Source organism: Ips typographus, linkage group LG2 (genome assembly GCF_016097725.1).
Source record: "Ips typographus isolate SLU linkage group LG2, UJ_Ityp_2.0, whole genome shotgun sequence".
Taxonomy (NCBI): domain Eukaryota; kingdom Metazoa; phylum Arthropoda; class Insecta; order Coleoptera; family Curculionidae; genus Ips; species Ips typographus.
This window is the reverse complement of record NC_138423.1, coordinates 21,123,750-21,138,304: the sequence shown is the minus strand read 5'-3', so window position 1 is coordinate 21,138,304 and position 14,555 is coordinate 21,123,750. Positions and strand designations below refer to the sequence as shown.

The 14,555-nt window shown below is 31.5% G+C and overlaps 1 protein-coding gene across 8 annotated transcripts in view; it reads left to right on the top strand.

Moving 5' to 3' along the window:
* Window positions 1–14,555, top strand: part of LOC145724659 (sodium/potassium/calcium exchanger Nckx30C-like) — a 65,506-nt gene that overhangs the window by 4,560 nt on the left and 46,391 nt on the right. For 4 of the 8 annotated variants that reach the window (XM_081973026.1, XM_081973021.1, XM_081973027.1 and 1 more), the window contains exon 2: window positions 1,995–2,018. The exons of the other annotated variants lie outside the window; for them this stretch is intronic. In XM_081973026.1, coding sequence (XP_081829152.1) covers window positions 1,995–2,018 — 24 coding nt within the window. The remainder of the gene's footprint in view (window positions 1–1,994; window positions 2,019–14,555) is intronic. 8 annotated transcript variants of the gene reach the window in all.

Genomic DNA, 14,555 nt, shown 5'->3' with positions numbered 1-14,555 from the left:
CAAAACCGATTAGATGATACGTTATCGTATAATCTATATTAGCCTACAAATCTAATGTTTCGGAAAACTTCTCTCAACAATAAGTTTGCAATAACGTATTTGGTTTAAATAGAAAATATTCAACTTTTATTGGATACAATTATAATAAGTAACCTAACATAATTTTTAAAACTTTTTTTGAATACAGAATTTGGTTGATTGAAATCCAAAACATCGGTCCAGTCTTGTATGAATGGTTGCATAAATAATGTAAAAGTTACGATAGTGTCAATTTTGACGTTAGTGAAAGTCATTTTGACTACTTTGGCAGATTGTATGATTGTATGACAGATCGGTGTCACTCCTTGTATAAAGTGTGTAGAATACTTTTTCTACGACTGGAGTAAGTATTCACAAAGAAAGAAAATACCACGCCGTCACACACAAATTAAAATATCATCCGTTGTCAATTTGACAGCTATAGCAAAAATCAAAGTAAATTGAATCACACTAATTTTGTTATTTTTCAAGTTTGTTTCGTTGTTTTGTACTTCTATGGGAGCGAATTTGACAGTTTCCAGGTTTAAGACAGAAGTGTCGGCCATAAATATCACAATTGTCAAAATTCTTTCAATTCTTTTTTTGGTCCAAAAGAGTTCCAATGCACGGCAAAGGGCATATGTATACCAAAGAACTTTAAATTAGGTAAAATAAGTGCAAAAAAAAAACACTTTAAAATTTTTAATTTTTCAAAAAAATTGAAAGAATTAGTGGTATTTTTTAACTGCTTTTTGAGATACAATATCTCGGTAACATAAAGAGCTAGAGAGGCGAGTTTTGGTTTATTTTGCAGCATGTTTTATCTTTTTTCTAATGGCGACTTAGCAAAATTGATTGGAGTTCAAATTAAAAAAAAAAAAAAAAATTTCAAAAACTGAAAAAATTTTTGATCAAAAAAGTGCCAGTTTTGGCAAATTTTTATTTTGCTTTATAAGGGTTCCAATGCATGGCAAAAGGTATATTTACACCAAAGGAACTAAAATTAGGTGAAATCACCAATTTGAACCTTTCGAAAATTGAAAAAATGTAATTTTTTGTCAAAATTTTATTTTTTTTTTGTTCCAAAAGAGTTTCAATGCACAGAAAAAGACATACTTATACGAAGGAACCTTAAATTAGGTAAAATAAGCGCAAAAAAACTTTTCAAAAAAATTGATGGAGGGCTATTAAGGGTCTTTTTTAACTACTTTTTGAGATACAGTATCTTGGTAACACGAAGAGCTAGAGGGGCACGTTTTGACTCATTTTGTATTATTTTTTATCCGGTATTTTTTTATATTAGCGGGTTTTACAGCTTTCTGGAGAGAATTTTGCCGGTTGTCATGTTTCACAATAGAATAAAATTAAGTCAAAAACACACAACCAAATGTTATAAATGCCACAATTGCAGTGATGAAACTATAAAATGCATTCAACTAAAGTTAAACTGATTTCGTTACTTTTCAAAGATATTTCGACTTTTTGTATTTCTATGGGATTGAATTTGACCGTTTCCAAGTTTAGAACAGAACATTAAACAAAGCTGTAACTGACAGCCAAATGTCATCTGTCAACGTATGACGTAATAATGTAACAGAAAGAAAAATGAAGGTTTTTATCAATAACACTGTACATTTCTACGTCGCCACAGGGAAAAAGGAAATTTTATATTGGACAAATGAATAAGCATGTTTCGATTAACTGTTACGTCACACCATTTTACTATGATTTTTGCTCTATATTGATGATGTCCGCGGGTTGACTGAACCAGTGAGTAACAGCCGTGAGTAATGACTCACGGGTAGGTAATGGGTGTTATTATCTATTCAAAACAGTCGTAGAAAAACGATATTATTGTCTAAATGTGACAGTGTTCGCTGCTTTAACATTTTCCCTCATCATTTTGTTGTAATCACTTTTACTGTGCCGCTCTGTAATTTCTCTTTATGTACTAAATGTTGCTTCATTGTTTCCAGCACCAAGCCGCCGCTCAAGCTCTGGTGAGTGAGAATTAAAGCTTTTTCTCTCAGTTCTCACCCCCGCTCGTTTTTACTTATTTCCCCACCATTTGCATGAGCTTAGATTCGAAAGTAAGTGCCTTTTAAAAACCATCATGTAATGGAATCGCTTATTTCAGAAATCACGATATTTAGATCGATTTGTTTTATCGTGACTTTTCTCGAAAAGCTTGTTACGTAATGGCTTTTTTTCATTACTCATTTACTTTGTATTTTTTTATTATTTGGATGCTGCTGCTTCTTGCCTTTTTCTATTTAAATTAGACGTGGAATTTGTATTCGAATATTCAAATCAAATTATAGTCAATAATTTGTGAAATTGACATTACTAGAGAGATGCAAGCTCTGAAAATAAAAACACACTTTAATATGCGGGGTGTAGCAAAAAAGTACTGCCTTGTTCTAGCTTTGCTAAATGCTGAAATTTGTAATGCAGCTTTTGTCTTGTTTTTAGTAGATTAGACTTAATTTTTAGAAACCTTTATATTAATATGCACGAGTTTTACACGATTACTCAATAAGTTCAAATTACTAGTTTTCAGAAGTGTCCAAAAGCAACATACAGGGTGTCACCAATAAATAAGTGAGCCAATCATCTGCTTGGATAGTGACATCAAAACTAACCTAAATTTCTTCAAAAGCGTAATTCAGTATACCATCAAGTGCAATTCGGAAAAAATCAATTTAAATTCAGAACATTCAAAGGTAATTCCATAAAATACATTATCTGAGGATAAAATTACCAAAACTGAAACTCCAAGGCACTTAAACAAATTAATATACTTTTTAATACAATGAATGTTATGAATAAATAACACAATTTAGGTTAAAAATTATTAACTAAATTACACTTGATAGACTTTCTGAATTGCAATTAAGAATTTCTGAATTACACTTGCCTATTCTGAATTACCTTTGACTCTCTCTGAATTTCAAATGACTATTCTGAATTACAGTTAGAAATGGTGTAATAATAAAAAATATCACAAAATAACCAAACTTTGAATACAATCATAAAAAAAGAAAACATAAAAAAGTCAAATTTCTTGGAAACGGTTAGAGTTACAGAAGATACCGAAAATGCTTAGAATGACTTTCTGCACTTCCACATTGCTGTGCATTTCCAATTGCTAGCGTAAATAAAAGTCATTTGGGAATTTTTGCATACTTTTGGGACAAATCAGTTTCAAATTTAACTAACTCGGGAAACGACGTCAGTTGCACCAGCCGGCACCAGAATATATTAAAATGCTTACGGAAAACGGCGTTTTGAGATCGGAAAACTGTTTTTCGAGCTAAAGAAAGCACAAAGGTCAAAGTTCGTACTTCTTTTATACGACTAAAACACAGTTTAAAGATTTAAGTATTGCTTTGAAAAAGTCTTTTAAGTTTTGCTCCATTCCTGTTCTATTGAAATAAGCTTTTTTTCGATTTGGACATTGGTTTGACCTGCCTTTTTAATATCAATGGCACGTGTACTCTTTCTTTATACCTCTATGTGTTCTATTTGTGGACAGTTTGATACTAAAGTATAAATTGAAAATTTCCAGGTTACTGAATTAAAAATCTTCAATTTAAGCCCTAAAAATTGACATGATATACAGTCTGGATGTCTTCTGGCAATCAATTGGTGCATACATAACAGACATGAAAAATTGCCAGAGTGTCAGTATTTGAATGTAGGCTTACCAATCAGGACGAGATTGATTTATCGGGGTGAACGCAATTTTTCATTATTCGACGAGCATACAGTTAAAACTCGTGCAATTTTTCCAATCGATTATTCTGTCCTTGTTGGAAAAACGTTTATTTCTGACGTACCCTACTTTTTATAAATGAAATTATCGACTATCCTAACTGAATAACTCATTTGAAACGTATTTTCTTGTTTTATAGTGTTTTTAGAGCAAAAAATTACTGCTTGTAATAATTTTTTTTTCTGACATATTGCACTTTATCAATCAAAACAATAACAAATATAAAATTTTCAAGGTGCTTGGTTCACGTTAATATAGTACAAACACTAACAACTAGCCTTAATTACTATGGTAAAATATAAATTTAAAATTGAGACCATTTCAATCATATTCTGTTCTTGAGATATTTAAGAATTACTGAAAAATTACAGATTTTTTATTTTAAAATTTGCTGGAATATTGGAATTGATTAAATGATTTTGGATTTTAATCTAGATTTTGAATATACAACGATTATGTGAGCAAGGATATTACGTTTAGACAACTTACCTACTTTTAGGTAATTTGTCCCCTTAAAATTTGTCAAAAAATCTGGTTTACCCTAGAAATTCTTCATTTTTTTCTTTTACTACACGCTGTATATATTAAAATTCAAAATTTACTACTTACACTAATTTTGACAGCTGTCAAGTAAAACACCCATATTGACAGTCAAATATTTGACAGACAAAACAAAATGAATGCAATTTCTATAGCATCTGCGTGAAACTCAGTACAGTGAGAAGCTCATATTGGTAAAAAAAGCAGCAATCAGAAAGTACGAACAACTAACTTACTAATTTTGGCAGCTGTCAACTAAAACACCCACATAAACAGTAAATTAAAATTGCCTTAAAATCCCAAAATTTGACAGTCAAACCTTGGAAATTTCACTTGACAGATCGCAATTTCACCTCAAGTTGTCTAAACCTTTTTAGGCTTCAAAATTGCACTGAAACCCCAAAATTTGATGGTCAAACCATGAAATTTTTTGTTTTTTTGCAGTTTGTCTTGAAAGACTACAATATTTCCCTAAATTTGCGGAAAAAATGTAAATTTGGCTGGTAAAACACTTTTCAAGTTATTTAAACACTTTTTAAGATTGGCAATTGTTTTGATATTTCACCTTGATATTCACCTTACAAATCATGTAAACTGTCTTTCTGCCTGTAATTTGATTTGAACTAACACAATTTTTCCCTAAATTTGCAGGGAAAAAGTCAATTCAGCTGCAACACTTTTGAGCTGAAAAATTGCCTTGAAATACCAAAATTTGAAAGTCAAACCATGGAAATTGTCTTTCTTCTAGAAATTTAACTTGACCGATCGCAATTTCACTTCAATTTGGCTGGCAAAGCACTGTTCAAGTTGTCTAAACATTTTTAGGCTTCAAAATTGCACTGAAACCCCAAAATTTGATGGTCAAATCATGAAATTTTTTGTTTCTCTTGAAGTTTGACTTGAAAGACTACAATATTTCCCTAAATTTGCGGAACGAAGGTAAATTTGGATGGTGAAGCACTTTTGAAGTTGTTTAAACACTTTTTAAGATTGACAATTGTCTTGATATTTCAAAATTTACCTTACAAACCATGAAAACTGTCTTTCTGCTTGAAATTTGATTTGAACTAACACAATTTTTCCCTAAATTTGCAGGCAAAAAGTCAATACGGCTGCAACACATTTGAGTTGACAAATTACCTTGAAATACCAAAATTTGAAAGTCAAACCATGGAAATTGTCTTTCTTCTTGAAATGTGACTTGATATATCGCAATTTCACTTCAATTTGGCTGTCAAAGCAATGTTCAAGTTGACTAAACATTTTTAGGCTTCAAAATTGCACTGAAACCCCAAAATTTGATGGTCAAACCATAAAATTTGTTGTTTTTCTTGAAGTTTGACTTGAAATACTACAATATTTCCCTAAATTTGCGGAAAAAATGTAGATTTGGCTGGTGAAGCACTTTTCAAGTTATTTAAACACTTTTTAAGATTGAAAATTGTCTTGGTATTTCAAAATTTACCTTACAAACCATGAAAACTGTCTTTCTGCTTGAAATTTGATTTAAACTAACACAATTTTTCCCTAAATTTGCTGGGAAAAAGTCAATATGACTGCAACACTTTTGAGCTGACAAAGTGCCTTGAAATACCAAAATTTGAATGTGAAACCACGGAAATTGTCTTTCTTCTAGAAATTTGACTTGACCGATCGCAATTTCACTTCAATTTGGCTGTCAAAGTAATGTTCAAGTTGTTTAAACATTTTTAGGCTTCAAAATTGCCCTGAAATCCCAAAATTTGATGGTCAAACCATGAAATTTGTTGTTTTTCTTGTAGTTTGACTTGAAAGACTACAATATTTCTCGAAATTTGCGGAAAAAAGGTAAATTTGGCTCGTAAAGCACTTTTCAAGTTATTTAAACACTTTTTAAGATTGACAATTGTCTTGATAGTTCAAAATTTACCTTACAAACCATGAAAATTGTCTTTCTGCTTGGAATTTGATTTGAACTAACACAATTTTTCCCTAAATTTGCAGGCAAAAAGTCAATACGGCTGAAACACATTTGAGTTGACAAATTACCTTGAAATACCAAAATTTGAAAGTCAAACCATGGAAATTGTCTTTCTTCTTGAAATGTGACTTGATATATCGCAATTTCACTTCAATTTGGCTGTCAAAGCAATGTTCAAGTTGACTAAACATTTTTAGGCTTCAAAATTGCACTGAAACCCCAAAATTTGATGGTCAAACCATAAAATTTGTTGTTTTTCTTGAAGTTTGACTTGAAAGACTACAATATTTCCCTAAATTTGCGGAAAAAAATGTAGATTTGGCTGGTGAAGCACTTTTCAAGTTATTTAAACACTTTTTAAGATTGAAAATTGTCTTGGTATTTCAAAATTTACCTTACAAACCATGAAAATTGTCTTTCTGCTTGGAATTTGATTTGAACAAACACAATTTTTCCCTAAATTTGCAGGGAAAAAGTCAATTCAGCTGCAACACTTTTGAGCTGACAAATTGCCTTGAAATACCAAAATTTGACAGTGAAACCATGGAAATTGTCTTTCTTCTTGAAATTTGACTTGACCGATCGCAATTTCACTTCATTTTGGCTGTCAAAGTAATGTTCAAGTTGTCTAAACATTTTTAGGCTTCAAAATTGCCCTGAAACTCTAAAATTTGATGGTCAAACCATGAAATTTGTTGTTTTTCTTGAAGTTTGACTTGAAAGACTACAATATTTCCCTAAATTTGCCGAAAAAATGTAAATTTGGCTGGTAAAACACTTTTCAAGTTATTTAAACACTTTTTAAGATTGGCAATTGTTTTGATATTTCACCTTGATATTCACCTTACAAACCATGAAAACTGTCTTTCTGCTTGGAATTTGATTTGAACTAACACAATTTTTCCCTAAATTTGCAGGGAAAAAGTCAATTCAGCTGCAACACTTTTGAGCTGAAAAATTGCCTTGAAATACCAAAATTTGAAAGTCAAACCATGGAAATTGTCTTTCTTCTAGAAATTTAACTTGACCGATCGCAATTTCACTTCAATTTGGCTGGCAAAGCACTGTTCAAGTTGTCTAAACATTTTTAGGCTTCAAAATTGCACTGAAACCCCAAAATTTGATGGTCAAATCATGAAATTTTTTGTTTCTCTTGAAGTTTGACTTGAAAGACTACAATATTTCCCTAAATTTGCGGAACGAAGGTAAATTTGGATGGTGAAGCACTTTTGAAGTTGTTTAAACACTTTTTAAGATTGACAATTGTCTTGATATTTCAAAATTTACCTTACAAACCATGAAAACTGTCTTTCTGCTTGAAATTTGATTTGAACTAACACAATTTTTCCCTAAATTTGCAGGCAAAAAGTCAATACGGCTGCAACACATTTGAGTTGACAAATTACCTTGAAATACCAAAATTTGAAAGTCAAACCATGGAAATTGTCTTTCTTCTTGAAATTTGACTTGACCGATCGCAATTTCACTTCAATTTGGCTGTCAAAGCAATGTTCAAGTTGACTAAACATTTTTAGGCTTCAAAATTGCACTGAAACCCCAAAATTTGATGGTCAAACCATAAAATTTGTTGTTTTTCTTGAAGTTTGACTTGAAATACTACAATATTTCCCTAAATTTGCGGAAAAAAATGTAGATTTGGCTGGTGAAGCACTTTTCAAGTTATTTAAACACTTTTTAAGATTGAAAATTGTCTTGGTATTTCAAAATTTACCTTACAAACCATGAAAACTGTCTTTCTGCTTGAAATTTGATTTAAACTAACACAATTTTTCCCTAAATTTGCTGGGAAAAAGTCAATATGACTGCAACACTTTTGAGCTGACAAAGTGCCTTGAAATACCAAAATTTGAATGTGAAACCACGGAAATTGTCTTTCTTCTAGAAATTTGACTTGACCGATCGCAATTTCACTTCAATTTGGCTGTCAAAGTAATGTTCAAGTTGTTTAAACATTTTTAGGCTTCAAAATTGCCCTGAAATCCCAAAATTTGATGGTCAAACCATGAAATTTGTTGTTTTTCTTGTAGTTTGACTTGAAAGACTACAATATTTCTCGAAATTTGCGGAAAAAAGGTAAATTTGGCTCGTAAAGCACTTTTCAAGTTATTTAAACACTTTTTAAGATTGACAATTGTCTTGATAGTTCAAAATTTACCTTACAAACCATGAAAATTGTCTTTCTGCTTGGAATTTGATTTGAACTAACACAATTTTTCCCTAAATTTGCAGGCAAAAAGTCAATACGGCTGAAACACATTTGAGTTGACAAATTACCTTGAAATACCAAAATTTGAAAGTCAAACCATGGAAATTGTCTTTCTTCTTGAAATGTGACTTGATATATCGCAATTTCACTTCAATTTGGCTGTCAAAGCAATGTTCAAGTTGACTAAACATTTTTAGGCTTCAAAATTGCACTGAAACCCCAAAATTTGATGGTCAAACCATAAAATTTGTTGTTTTTCTTGAAGTTTGACTTGAAAGACTACAATATTTCCCTAAATTTGCGGAAAAAATGTAGATTTGGCTGGTGAAGCACTTTTCAAGTTATTTAAACACTTTTTAAGATTGAAAATTGTCTTGGTATTTCAAAATTTACCTTACAAACCATGAAAATTGTCTTTCTGCTTGGAATTTGATTTGAACTAACACAATTTTTCCCTAAATTTGCAGGCAAAAAGTCAATACGGCTGCAACACATTTGAGTTGACAAATTACCTTGAAATACCAAAATTTGAAAGTCAAACCATGGAAATTGTCTTTCTTCTTGAAATGTGACTTGATATATCGCAATTTCACTTCAATTTGGCTGTCAAAGCAATGTTCAAGTTGACTAAACATTTTTAGGCTTCAAAATTGCACTGAAACCCCAAAATTTGATGGTCAAACCATAAAATTTGTTGTTTTTCTTGAAGTTTGACTTGAAAGACTACAATATTTCCCTAAATTTGCGGAAAAAATGTAGATTTGGCTGGTGAAGCACTTTTCAAGTTATTTAAACACTTTTTAAGATTGAAAATTGTCTTGGTATTTCAAAATTTACCTTACAAACCATGAAAATTGTCTTTCTGCTTGGAATTTGATTTGAACAAACACAATTTTTCCCTAAATTTGCAGGGAAAAAGTCAATTCAGCTGCAACACTTTTGAGCTGACAAATTGCCTTGAAATACCAAAATTTGACAGTGAAACCATGGAAATTGTCTTTCTTCTTGAAATTTGACTTGACCGATCGCAATTTCACTTCATTTTGGCTGTCAAAGTAATGTTCAAGTTGTCTAAACATTTTTAGGCTTCAAAATTGCCCTGAAACTCTAAAATTTGATGGTCAAACCATGAAATTTGTTGTTTTTCTTGAAGTTTGACTTGAAAGACTACAATATTTCCCTAAATTTGCCGAAAAAATGTAAATTTGGCTGGTAAAACACTTTTCAAGTTATTTAAACACTTTTTAAGATTGGCAATTGTTTTGATATTTCACCTTGATATTCACCTTACAAACCATGAAAACTGTCTTTCTGCTTGGAATTTGATTTGAACTAACACAATTTTTCCCTAAATTTGCAGGGAAAAAGTCAATTTGGCTGCAACACTTTTGAGCTGACAAATTGCCTTATAATACCAAAATTTGACAGTCAAACCATGGAAATTGTCTTTCTTCTGGAAATTTGACTTGACCGATCCCAATTTCATTTCAATTTGGCTGTCAAAGTAATGTTCAAGTTGCCTAAACATTTTTAGGCTTCAAAATTGCCCTGAAATCCCAAAATTTGATGGTCAAACCGTGAAATTTGTTGTTTTTCTTGTAGTTTGACTTGAAAGACTACAATATTTCCCTAAATTTGCGGAAAAAAGGTAAATTTGGCTCGTGAAGCACTTTTCAAGTTATTTAAACACTTTTTAAGATTAAATCTTGATATTTTAAAATTTACCTTACAAACCATGAAAATTGTCTTTCTGCTTGAAATTTGATTTGAACTAACACAATTTTTCCCTAAATTTGCAGGCAAAAAGTCAAACATTCTAAATGCGGACACCCTGTACAGCTATAAAGGTGGAGAGTTTTCTAATAAAATTAGTTTTTTTCTATACCTTGAAAATTAATTATTTAAAAGCTTATTTACCACACAATTATACAATTCTTAAATTCATCGCAGTCAATTTGGCTGTAAAAGCTATTTTAAGTTATAAAACACTTTTGAGCTGGAAAATTGCTTTGACTCTCCATAACTCCATAATTTGACGCTCAAACCATGAAACGCTAAAACTGATTTAGGAGAATCATCAATTGGTGTAAAAATTGCAATATAATGACATACAGACAATATTTAATTGTGTAACTAATACAAAATAATTGTATATAAGGGAACTTGTCCTAATAACTGTTTACATAAATAGCGATTTCAGATCATTTTGTTTCTTTGTTTGCTCTCGCAAACCTACAAATAATCGGCTCGAGCACTGTATTTTTATCATTTTGGAAGCTGAAGTCGATATTTCGAATTAAAGCCTGCGAAAATTAATTACATGGCCGGAAATTCATTAATAACATACACTTGAGACTGTGGCGGTGTTACGTTCGCTCTAGTATAAAGGCCTTAGAAAATATTGCCGAACTGACAAAAAGGTAGGTTATGTGCGTCGTCATGTTGGCGCTATTAAAGAAGAAAATACCGTTGATTTTGTGAAACAGTAGCCTTGACATGGCCGCAAATTCTTTGTCTCTATTAATTGATTTTTCAGAAAGAATCAGAAACGTGCTTTGAAAAATATCGATGCCATAAACTAGCATTTACCGCTGCTTATAAATAATTTAGACCTAGGATCTCCGAGTCAAGAGTAAATAACATTGAAATCGATAAAAGCTAATTTTGTAAGAATATCGGTCAAGGATCGGCCTTACAGATAAACTAGCAATGAACTTTAAAATGCATATCGCCATTAAATAGAGTCGAACCACTGAAAGTGTCCGGACTGACATGCAAACTAGTTTTATTTACGGATCTGAACGATTTCAGTAAATATTTGGTTCGGTTAGAGTAAAGGGACAGTCACGATTAACTAACTATACGTTTTACCCACTACTTAGGATTTAGTTTATGTAGATACAAGATAACTAACGGCAGATGGTAGATTAGACAGAAAATGACTTTTAGTATACTAAAGCTACATTTACATTCATTCACTTTAAAGTGAGTCAAGCTGCTTGGCAGATGTAAGCAAAATTACCAATTTACAAGCTAGATCGATCTTTTGTTTACTCTAATTTATTATTAAACTTTCCATTAAATTGTTATTATTTATTTATCATCTCTGCGAACAAAAAACAAAAACCAAAAAAACGAAGTTCTTAGCATATGGATGTAAGCAGCTTCAAGTCAAGTTTTAGGGTCCAAAGTTTTAGTTTAGCAAGACTAAACGTGGAAATAAAATTTGATTAAAACTTTCGAGCATTAGAAAGTTTCGCTTTTGCTAAGGAACTCTAGGGCGTTAAGAGTTTACTGCATATCCCTTCCATTTCCTTTGACGTTCACAGTTTTGATGCGCAGAAAAGTATTGAACATTGTAATAAAGCTTTCTTCTACGATCACAGTGTAATTAGCCAATTACGCATAGTTTTCAGTTACTTAATGGCCCTCTTTACGCACAGTTGCAAGATCAGTCATAATAGATGAAGAGACAGAGTATATTGGATGCAGATCATTATTCCTCTAGATTTCTAGAATATCAGCTGAAATAGCAAACACATCAAGTAATGTTACTGAAAATACTACTTCTAATACTAATAATAATTCAACAGAGGTATACAAGGTGTTCAACAGTGTACTTTAGACGTTTATGAAGATCTGGATGATCACTTTGAATTTCTCAGTCTAAAATAGCTTCATCATTACCACCGTTTTCTTTTGTACTAAAAAGTAGCAGCAACTTTGTTATTACATCATTTTTCGTTAATAATCTACGCTAACAACTAACAAAAATTTGTTTTCGTACTCGGGTGCAGTAAAGTGCACTTTTCCGCACTCATTTTCATCTAAAAATGTCATTTTTAAAAATACCATGTCTCTCTCTATAGTAACAGTATACAAAACAGTAATTTTTTATGAAAAAACAAAATAGTCTTTAAGGTCGTTTTAATGGGATTTACGATTAGTATACAAATATGTTAATACGTTGAAAATATACATTTTTTACGAAAAAAGTCACTCTGATTTATATGAGTTGCGAAAATAGGACTTTACACTTGGCTGTAAATAAAGCTTCAGCCGCCTTCCGGCTTCGTGCGTAAAATACTTATTACAGTACTATAGTTACGTAATATACTATAATACTCTCCAGTATTACACACTTTCTCTCTGTTTCTTCACTGTTTACAATAATTTAAGTCAAATCAGTAATAATAAAATTTTGTTTTCTTTTTCAGTCGGCTTCGGTCAGTGTCATAGTAGACAATGAGAAGGTCAGTGGAGTATTTAGTTTACTGTTGCCTCACCTTTATTGTTGGTGTTCCTCATACCTTTCTACAGTCTTCATCACATTAAAATTCATTTTTTTCCGTTTAAAACCAAGTTTTAAGGTGATGAAGTCCGTAAATTCTTCTGTTGTAATTAAACTTTCTAATACACTTTGCATATTGCCAGTTCCTGAAGCTGAAACCGGTTAAGGAGAGCTTTTGCATAAAATGTTACAGACAATGATTTGTTTAAAACAATGTTTAGGGTGGTTTAAGAAAATGGCTGAACTTAGTAAGTTGTCCAGAAACTTACTCGATCACATTTATGACTCCGGCTGTCAATACCGTTTAAATGAGAAGTGAACTTGTCAAGTTTGAAAATGATCACTTATTAGTAAAATTTCCAGGAATGCCACTGTTTTTAAAAAAAGGCACAAACACTATTTTAGTTTAATGCCAAAAATTTAGTATAAAATCAGCATAATAAAAACATTGTTGAATGGAATGTTTTATAGGTTCATAGTTTGCTTGTCCAAGAACAAAATCAGTTGATGTAAATTGGTAAAAATGTGTTTTATAGCTTCATGGTCCTTGAACCAAGTTTGACAGTCATGATGCATGTGTCAAAACTGCCAATTGATGTCAGGATCACACTCTAAAATTTGAATTACGTCACAACTGTCAATATTCATCTGATGAAGCTGTAAAGAACAGCTAATTTACCTTCAATAGTAGTAAATTTGTTTTATACTTTAATAGTTGTTAATCTAAGCTTGACAGTTGTGATGATTGTGTCAAAAATTTCAGAATAATTAAGTTACGTCAAAACCATCATAGTCTGTCTTGTAAAGTTATAAAACACACCACCTAATAAGTTTTAAGAGTGGTCAAATGTGTTTGGTGTCATTGTGTCATAAAGCTGTCAAGCAAAGTGAAAATCACACCCTAAACTATCATAACTGTCAATTTTATCTGATAAAGCTGTAGTAGTAAAGTGTTTTATACCTTTATAGTTGTTGACCTAAGTTTGACAGTTGTAAGGTTTGTGTCAAAGCTGTCAAGTGCCTGACATTTTAACTATATCAAAACCGAAATTTCTGCTTATGAAGCTATAAAATATAATTGATATATTATCTTGACGTTGGCATAATGTGTTTTATAGATGTTGAAATTGGCTTGACAGCTGTCATGAGCAAGCGAAAGCTGTCAAAGTTAGTAGGCCCTTGGAGTCTGTAAAAGCTTTATAGGTGTTGAATTAGAGACTTGTAATAGTAAATCTGATAATAAAGTTATAAAAGAATAGAAGATAAAGAATATAAAGTCGTACTTTAAGCTGAGGTTAAGTCAATTGGGGATCAGACTGTGATTTTTCTTCATCCCTACTATCACAGTCTGAACAGCCCTTAAGCTCTCTCTTAGTCGTGATTAAATGTGTTTTATAGCTCTAAAGTCGTTGAACCAGACTTGCGTCAAAGCTGTCAAGTAATGTCAGAACTTGATAATTAAATTTCAGCTCTATAAAACCTGTCAACATTCTGTTCATGAAGCTATAAAGAACAGCTAGATTATCTTGTTAAAGATAACATATAGAGCAATGTGTTTTATAAGTTTATAGTTGTGAGTGTCAAATCTGTCAAAATATATCAGGGCAACACCTAAAATTGTAACTACGTTACAACTCTCAAATTTCAGCTTATAAAGGTTTAAAGGACTACTAAAATTGCTCTATATCAATAAATGAATTTCATACCTCTATAGTTATTCTAACGTCATAGAGGTATAAAAGAC